The sequence below is a fragment of the Branchiostoma belcheri genome, unplaced genomic scaffold (assembly GCF_001625305.1).
Source record: "Branchiostoma belcheri isolate BF01 breed outbred unplaced genomic scaffold, Haploidv18h27 scaffold133, whole genome shotgun sequence".
Taxonomy (NCBI): domain Eukaryota; kingdom Metazoa; phylum Chordata; class Leptocardii; order Amphioxiformes; family Branchiostomatidae; genus Branchiostoma; species Branchiostoma belcheri.
Genome location: NW_017802747.1, coordinates 764,946 through 774,347, shown reverse-complemented (window position 1 = coordinate 774,347; position 9,402 = coordinate 764,946). Strand labels below are relative to the sequence as shown.

The 9,402-nt window shown below is 41.2% G+C and overlaps 1 protein-coding gene across 1 annotated transcript in view; it reads left to right on the top strand.

Moving 5' to 3' along the window:
• Positions 1-9,402, top strand: part of LOC109464183 (N(G),N(G)-dimethylarginine dimethylaminohydrolase 1-like) — a 26,695-nt gene that overhangs the window by 7,543 nt on the left and 9,750 nt on the right. Inside the window, exons 2-4 of the mRNA XM_019761118.1 lie at positions 7,342-7,646; positions 8,205-8,304; positions 8,605-8,804. Of these exons, the coding sequence (XP_019616677.1) occupies positions 7,347-7,646; positions 8,205-8,304; positions 8,605-8,804 (600 nt within the window). The 5' untranslated portion in view covers positions 7,342-7,346. The remainder of the gene's footprint in view (positions 1-7,341; positions 7,647-8,204; positions 8,305-8,604; positions 8,805-9,402) is intronic.

Below are 9,402 nucleotides of genomic sequence, written 5' to 3'. Positions count from 1 at the left end.
CATGATACCAGTACTCTGTATTGTGACATACTTTGTTGTGAACAACTCTCGCTAGTGTCCGTCCATCGATGAGAAGTGATTTGGGAGTGTGTGGAGTTTTAGCAGCACTGATACGGAGTGCTTTACACTTTCAAGAGTTTTTGCCTTTTTGACTCATGACTGAGGTTGTATAGGAGCCCTCCATGGTTTCGAACCCAGAATTACCGGATTCAGAGCCACCAACCCTAAATAAAAGACCACCTTGCAACAAACGTGAGCTCAATATGAATATGTGGCCGCCGGGTGATCTATTAGTTATTTAGCTTGATTACATGGCGGTAAAAAATTAGAAACAACAACTGGTGATGGATGAGTAGTTTCTTGACAAGTTAAGTGGCCGTACATTGACCCATAGGCATTTTAGGTGTTTCGGGACGTTGCATTGGATGTAGTTGCATTGGATGCATTAAACGTTTCGAAACACCTAAATGCCTATGGGTCAACGCACGGCCACTTCTCTGGTCAAGAAAAACTACTCATCCATCACCATTTGTTGTTTCTAATCTAATTACTTACCGCCATGTAATTAAGATAAGCAGCCTAATTACCCGGCTCTATTGCTGAGGTAACATTTCCAAACTACGGCCTGGCCGGGCTGTTTCGATTAACAAAAAATCAACAATTTTTTCATCAAGAATATACGCAAATAATTCAATTATTGATTTTTTTCCAACTTTTTTTTGCTCGGTTGTCTCTTATGCTGTATTTTTTCGTTCCATAAGACTGCCCGGCCGGGCACTGGTTTGGAAATGTGACCTTAGCATAACCTACTCTGAATGAACAAGACAGGAGCGACTTAACCCAAGTGTCAATATCTAAACATTACTTTACTTTTCTTTACGTTAGGCCATTGTGGCGGTTTGTTATAGCTGTGACTTTAATGTAAATTTGGTGCGATGAATTGTAAACTAATGTCACTACTACACGTGTGGCGCCGGCGTAGCCATAGCGTGTTCGACTCAGACCCAAGAGGTCCTGGGTTCGAATCCTGCCGATCGTGTGCCCTTGCTAATTGGTAAAGGCACTCTACACGACTTTCCTCGCTTAATTCACTCAGGTAAAAATGAGTCGGTTAGGGAGGTCCCTCGGATATGACGTTTCAGTAGGAAGCTGTAATTACGCTTTCTCTGCGACCTAAGATCGGTCGGAGGTCGGAGAGAGCGCCGTTCATGAGACCGCCGAGGTCGCCATGTTTTGTATCAAAATCAAAGTAGGGGCGTGGCGCGCTCTCATGGCGCAAGGCGCTCGCTTCGCGCTCTCACGGCGCTCTGATATCGCTCTCGCGGCGCTCATCATTGCATCGCGGTCCTCGGCGCTCTCATGGCGATGGTGTGACCTGGTTCCATACCATCGCCGAGATGACGGCGATACTGGCGGTCATGGTGCTCTCATCATATCATCGCCCTCTCATCGCGCTCTCGTCGCGCTTCCATTGCGACCTTGGCCCTTTCTCAGTGCTCTGGCCAATTTCAGGTCGCTGCACCTAGTAGTGAGAGTGCCTAGCCTGGGTGCCAGCCCCTACCGCGAATGAGAGCTAACCCCTCCGAGCAGGGAAGCCATACCGACCCGATTTGTGCCCTGGCCCTAATTATCTCTTTGTGTCTGGCGTGAAAGAGAAAGGGTTTGGGGGCAGCCTGGGCTTGGGCGGCGGATACAGTACCGGACATTAGGGCTTCTTTTCACAAAAAACTAGCTCATGAACGCCGGCGTCTGGCACCCAGGCTAAGAGTGCCGGGAGAGCGCCGTCTAAGTGTAATGCGGGTCTGGTTTCAGGTCTGGCATCTTGAAGATGTCAATACTTTTGAAATATGGTAAATCTTCATAGATAAATAAGTAAATGAAATGTCGTATAAAAAGGGAAGACACAGGCATCCCGGACGCCATGCAAATGCTGCCTTTTTGGCATATTACTTCCCCAACTTGCTCACTGTCTATTAAACTGTATACAAGGACACCATCCTATTATTTCTGCACTCTGCCTGACCCCTTTTCCGACCCATGACAAATCGTTTCGCCCCAGTTTTCAAATATAGATCTTCTGCAAGTTTGAAAATGACGCTTTTACATTTTTCTGTAGTCACATCTTCGTAAATAGATGAAATATAAAATGAATCGAACTTTCGCTTATACAGGTGTTTTGATTCTGACTGAATTTTAACTCGCTACATCGGTATTGCTAAAAGTTCGGTGGATTTGGTTCGTACTTACCAGAAGAGAAGCTTGGAAAACCAGTTGGCCGTTTCCTGGGGGTTGCGCCTGCCCCGTCCGACATCTTGGTTCGGCCGACTTTTGTCAGGTTCCTTCCGTAGTAAAAATATTTAGGCAGTTAGCATCTAATTTTCAGTTATAAACTATGACCTGTGCTTTTCTTCTCAAGAAAAAAATACATAACAACCATATAGCCGTTTTCAATACGTCGCAAATATGTGGTATTTCAGGATGTTTTTTTTTAATTATCCAAAGGGAAAACTCATTTAGGCGTAGGTGGAATCTTCGAACCTACATGACATATAGCCAGGGGCCCTGTACAATCCCTCTTATTACCACATCTAATCGGTGATCAGCCTGGCAAGAAATTCTGTAAGTAGCAACTCATACTTTCACCTGTAAAACTTTTGATTTGTTATATGTGTTTGTTAATGTAAAACCTCCTGTTATATGAGGTTATTTTTACAGTAAAGTTACGTTTCACCGCCGCACTTCAGCCGACAGAATTCACCAGACAGTCGCATGACATGCATATACTCGTATTGTCCTTGTGTAGACGAAGACTTAGTGAAATTTTCACACCGGTAGCATAGGCCAGGACTTCTTCATTCAATCCTCGCTCGTCGCCGTCCGGTTGGATAGCTTACTGTAGATAGTCGTTCGAAACTACCACAAGGGAGCAAGACTGGTTATCTGGCCATTAGTCAGGTCCCCTGGGAGTCTGAAAGTCAGAACAGTACGCCCGCCTATGTTAATTGGCACGGTGCCCAGACTATTGCAGTTGGGGCGGGTTCTTTTCGGGGCTGCAGCTGATATCTTCCCCGCCCGACTCACACGTACAGGAAATACAGTGCGAAATACACGGAGTACATATGAAGATGGGTGGCATCTACCGAAATACAGTATGATTTGATGAGTAAATATCACAGGTGTTATATTTCGGCATAAAATAATATATATGGCCCAGGCGTTAAGGGAAAGACAGAAAACACTTGCCAGCCATTACGATGCCGTCTCGGCGCCATCTTGTTTTTACACGATATTTGTTTTTAGCGGTATCAGAGTCATTTCCACAGTCATGAAGGGTGTTGAGATCTACCGAAAATTGCTTGATGTGGTAAACAAACATAACGGGGTGCCATATTTCAGCATAAAATAATGTATATATGACCCTGGTTACAAGAAAAGTGGTGACCACTAGCGGAACCGTCGGCCCGCCGCTATCTAACTTTGTGTTTATCTTACGCCATGTTTGTTTTTGTCTGAGTCATCTACACACAAAGAGTGGTGAAATCTAAAAATCACAGCATATTTGATCAGTTAATATCACAGGGTGCAATATTTGTCTTCGTCAGAAGGACTATGAAATTGTCTCGCCGGATTGTGGGTGACTGCGGATTTAGCGGAATAACTCTTTAAGGCATGATTCGACGTCCATGATTTTTGGCAGGCAGATTACCGTTGTTAAGTCAAGTGCAAGTTTGAGCTTCGTGGGGCACGTCACTGCAGCGGATTTTTTTGTGTTTGTGGCTTGTTAGCAAAATAACTCAACTATATTTAGAGTCCATTCCAAGTCATCGTGCGGGTTTTTTAATCACATTGCTAATATTTTCTTATTAGTTTCAAATATTTCGAAAATATTATAAATATTCTGAAATTATTATAAAAAATATAAGTACCTGAGTAGCATGTTTTCGAAAATGTTAGAATCATTTGCAAAAATGTTGAAAGTGGCAATCAAGTGGGATCTTAATTTCAAAATGTTTACAAACACAATTTGAAATTCGAAAAGTTTCGAAATTTTCCGAAAAGAAGATTGCTTGTTATTAATCAAGCGCTAATCCCCGCTTCACAGGCGGCTGTTTATGTTTAGACCTCGCGCGGCGGGATGTCCGCGGCCATCTGGACGGGCGGATCGCTTGGAAACCAGCGTCAGCCCCGTGGGCGATTTTACACATTTCCTACGGCGCGTTCTTCGTATTTTCGTCGGTTTCCATAAGCTTCAGCTTATTTATCGGGCTTGATTTCTAGCGCTGTTCTGCACGGCGGTCTGTCACTACGGCATTCTTTCCCACTGCTAGGCGCGTTCGGAAAGGTATCGGGTTACAAGATGCTATTTTGACCTGTTTTGGACTACCCGTAAAATATTTGAAAATAAACAAATAATATTTAGGGGTAAATTTCGTCAAATTAAAATGAAATTATCGTCTTAACATCCTTTAAATGTTAGCTTTTTATGTTAAATCACTGATTTTTAAAAATTTTGCTCAGAAAGACGATTATTTTCGGGTTTCCCAGCGCAAGTCATGTCACGTTTTTAGGCAAACATCGTTCAAACCTGGCTACGTATATTACCCCAGATCCCCGATTTTTTATATTTTTCGCAGACTAGGAATAAGATAAAAAAATCGTGTTTTAGGGATTTTTCAATTTCTCATTTTAAGTCTAGTTTTTGTCGACCTATTGGTGAAAAAATTGCATTTTTGGACACTTTTCTCACTAAATTACCCGTAATTCAAATTTGAGGCCATTTTTCAAAAATCCCTAAAACACGATTTTCGGGACAACCGTTCGGAACGCAGGTCATGTCAGGTGAACCAATCAGAGCGTAGATTGCGCGCTGCTATTTACATATTAAAATGGCGCACGCATGGTTTTGTACAGCGATGTGGAGAACACGTTTTTGTCATGTTTTTTATCCCGGGATTTTCATAGTTTTGACTGATTTTTTTGGCATGCCGTGATTACGCTACAAATGACACACTAGAGGAGACAACAGATGAGTGATCATTTTACAATCGACGAGATGAGTGAAACAGGAATGAAACCTTGCTGATTGCGATTTGTTTTTGAAATTTTGTCTCGTGTTTGTAACGTTCACTCAAGGAGGTTCTTGGTTTTAATTTAACCGTAATATGAAAGATATGAACACGCTTCTGTACTTGCGTGTCTTGATATTTTTTGACGTGATTTGAACTATAGTGTGGGGGAAGTTGGGCAGTGGGGGGAAGGCAGCCGCGGGGGGGAAGCTTGATAAATTTTCGAGAGCAAGTTCCGCGCACTGGAGTTGATTTCTCACGCGGCCGTTTGGGTGGGTGTTTGTTTACATTATCGCTGGTCACTGAGGATCGGGCAGTCAGAATCGCCACGGGATGCCCCCTGTCCTTTCTATTTCTGGGCTGCAGTCGGCTAGGGGGGATTAGTGATTTCACAGATCATTTAGCCAATTACAAACATTTCGAAACTTTTCGAAAAAATGGTGTTCGCGCGAATTCTTTTATTAGAATTCTTTCGAAAAACCGTAAATGGCTTTTAGATTGTTTTGAATGTTTTATGATTAGGGAAAACTGTTTACAAAGTTAAAACCAAGTTCGAAATGTTTAAAAACTATGAAATTCTTTTAGAAATGGTTACAAACATTTCAAAAAAATTCGAAACAATGGGAGCAAACACCCGCACGGTGACATGGAATGGACTCTAAATAGATGTTCATAATTGTTTGTATGCAAGCCACCAGTGTAGAGGCCAAGGTCAAGTTCGAAAACAGGCCTCGTGGGGGGTCCCAATGTCGCTGCAGTGGACCTTTTGTGTTAGATATATAATGATTTATCCCCACCAACCACTGCATTGATTCAGATGCGAGACAGCTGTTCTCTCCCCATCTGTTTTCAATTACATACAATGGAGGGGCTGTCCTATAAATACTGTGGGGGAGGGAAACTTGGACATGCCTCAGGCAGGTCATTCCCTAAATTGTAAGGCCAGACCAAGTAATTTTTATGGATGATGTCCACTGGAGACCTTAAATTTATTGCAAAAGCGCCATAAAATACATGAAGGGAAAGGCCAAAAAAAATCTGATTAATCTGCATAGATTTGGAGCATAATACTAACTGTAAAAATACAAAAGTTAGGACACAAATTGAAATAACAAACGCAAACAGCTATAAATCCCCCCTGTTCTGATTCTTTCCTTTCATCACATCTTCTCATTACATTTTGCAACACTGTCGTGATACTCTGATCATAATACAGAAGCAGAATTTTTGGTAACATTTTTTCCAGTAACAGTCCAAAATCAAATAACTTAGGGGGGCCTAAAACGGTGACAGTGCATCTGTAAATCTGTGGCAAACCCTTTCGGGGTGTTCTGTAGAATAAAAAAAGGAAAAAAGGAGTACCTAGATTCCTTTGTACTCTACACCAAATTGATTTCTAGTAATAAAAAAATGTTCGTTTATCTAGAACAATGTCCCTCTGACGAAGACATGAGATCTCCGACCTCTAGTTCGACATGAAATAATGTATTACATAGTCCTGTGACTGTAAGAAAAGCAACAGAAAATACTCCGCGAATACTTATGCTATTATGCAATGCCTAACCGGCGCTACTGGATAGTATTTTCTTGGATCAGGAAAACAATGAAACATACTCATCAAAGAGGGTAAAGGTATTCTATAGTGTCAACATAAAGCAGGACAAGAAAATGCTGTTTCCTACTTTCATAACATGACACCACTGCCGTTGACGGATAAAGGTTAAATGGTTCTGTATTTTCTTACGGTTAGCCTGCGGTATTCATGAGGGAAAGCCTATAAATTAATATCAGCAACAATTGACAATCAACTGTAAAAATAATGTCAAAAACTAACGCTACTTGTGACTTCTCGGTAGATATTCATTTGGGAGAACGCGAATATATTTTCCAACACGATCGCAGTACTACACCCAACGGCTCCACCCATAGCTGAGGCGTCGCAAAAAAAGTTTTTGCTATGATAAAGGTCGATAAAGGTTAGGCATCAAGGAAATACGATAACCCCAAAACAATTATCAGTTAGCATAACAGGGTTAGTAACTGAGTAAAGCAACTGTACAAGTAACTGAACAAGCAACTGAGTAAAGAGACTCTTGTTACACAACTACTGGTCTTTTATTCAGCCAACATTTCAGTGGCCGTCTGTCACCTTCCTCAGGACAATTCTGACTGGTTCACATTGCATGCATGCACTACAGCACGGGTGTCGCTGTTTAAATATACTGTTTTTTTTATCGTCTCAAATTCCTGACATATTTTTATCCCCAAAACCTAGTGAGGATGTCTACAGCCATATTCACGCGCGCCATCGTCCGCCAGATTCCTGACTCCATTGAGGACTCAGAGGCACACGTATATAATGAAAAACATGGCCTTTCACCAGTCGAACCAATCGACCTGGAGCAAGCACGTGAAGACCATGCAGTGTACACGCAGACCTTGAGGGATCTGGGGCTAGACGTGACCGTGTTGCCGGCAGACGAGTCTCTCCCCGACTGTCCCTTCGTGGAAGACATCTGTGTGATAGCCGGCAACAGGGCACTGCTGACTCGGCCGTTTTCAGAGACTAGAAGGGGAGAGGTAATACGTTATTATTCGTTTTGATAGGAAGAACTTACAACCTGTATTCTATTCCGAATGGGCCATTGCTTTAAATTTATTTTGCAAATAATGGAATATTACCATAATTGATGTAAACATGCTCTGGTTCATTAACAACAAATGACTAAAACTTTATACCTTTGACATGTTAAATAAGTTAAATGTTAACACCAATATGCATAAATTGTATACATTTGAATAATAAATGTCATGATGATATCTGCTGAAATAATGTGCAAAGTATGTTAGGTTCATATTTAAAATATATTTTGAAGAAAATATTAAAATAGTTAAGAAAACATATTTTGAAGAAAATATTAAAATAGTTAAGAAAACATATTTAAGCTTTAAATATATATATTTTGGTCCATGGAGGCATGGTACATCTTTGCTTATTATCCTTCAAATTAAGTGCATTCCTCAAAATTTAAAGAAATGACCGACAGATAAACAAGATAGAGCTGATCCAATCATTTCATAACGATGAACGTGACGTTAGTCCCTTTTGGTTGTTTATATTTATCTTTCTCTTTAAAGGCCGCTGCCGTGAAGGAGGTATTAATTGATCTTGGACTGGAGGTTCACCAAGTTGATGATGAGGAAGCCTTTTTGGAGGGCGGTAACATCGTATTCACTGGTGCGTAACCGAATTTAATTCTGTTTGTAGTTTTGTCACGGCCGCATCGTAACAAAATGATTGACCAAAACACAGTATTGATAATGATAATAATGACAAGAAACACTAACTACATATACCTAAATAACAACACTATTGAAAGGAAAACATCTGTGTTGTATATATGAATATGAATGTTTTTTTTCAACACGCAAACATAGCATTGGGAATAGCTGAATTGTGTTGTAACATGGCAATAAATTCCGTAAGAGACATGTTCCCATGTATAACACCAGAATAAGACTAGTTTATGTTATTTAGGACATGAGTTCTTCGTTGGTGATTATTCGATCTGCGATATCAACCCTGGTATCGAGTTCATGCGGAAGACGTTCCCGGAGTATCCGGTACACGGCATTCCCCTTGCCGAGCCCGAGTACCACCTGAAGGGGGTCATCTGTATGGCAGCACCGGGAGTCATGACTGTATGGGAGAACGACTGGGGATTTACCGCGTGGGAGGTTTGCGTCAGATTTTCTTATCTTAGAATACGTCATTTCTGACACCCGGAAATCTGTTCCCTGTTTTATTCTCGGTCACATAGCCCAAGGCCACAGTGGTAGTTTGTCCACAAAATTACTGCCTAAAGTATATATATTTTAGACTTATCTGGTCATGTAACGTCTGCATTCGCAGGGTAAGACCAGTACTTACAGGCATCCAATTCAATTTTAGGGTCATTAGACACCTATCATGGGTAACTTGACATGCTTTTGTCTTCTTTGCTTTGAGACCTCTTTGTCTAGTGTGTCTCACTAATATCAAAAGTTACTAAAAATAAATTTTGTTTTAAACAAACCCCCTGGTTTCTCTTGTTACGTTCTTTTTTATTTTGTTCTGCCCCAGGCCTATTAAAACGGGAAAACTAGATTTTCGCTACACAGTCAATTTTTGGTTATTCTTTTCATGTAGTATAATGTTTAATCAATCATATCCCATAACATACAAAGGGTTGCTTGTTTTGTATTGCTGGTCCGAGCATTTTAAGGATGGAACTCGAAAGGGACTACTCTTGTGTTAATCTGAATATTTTTTTTGTTTGGTCGCCCTGAAATTGAG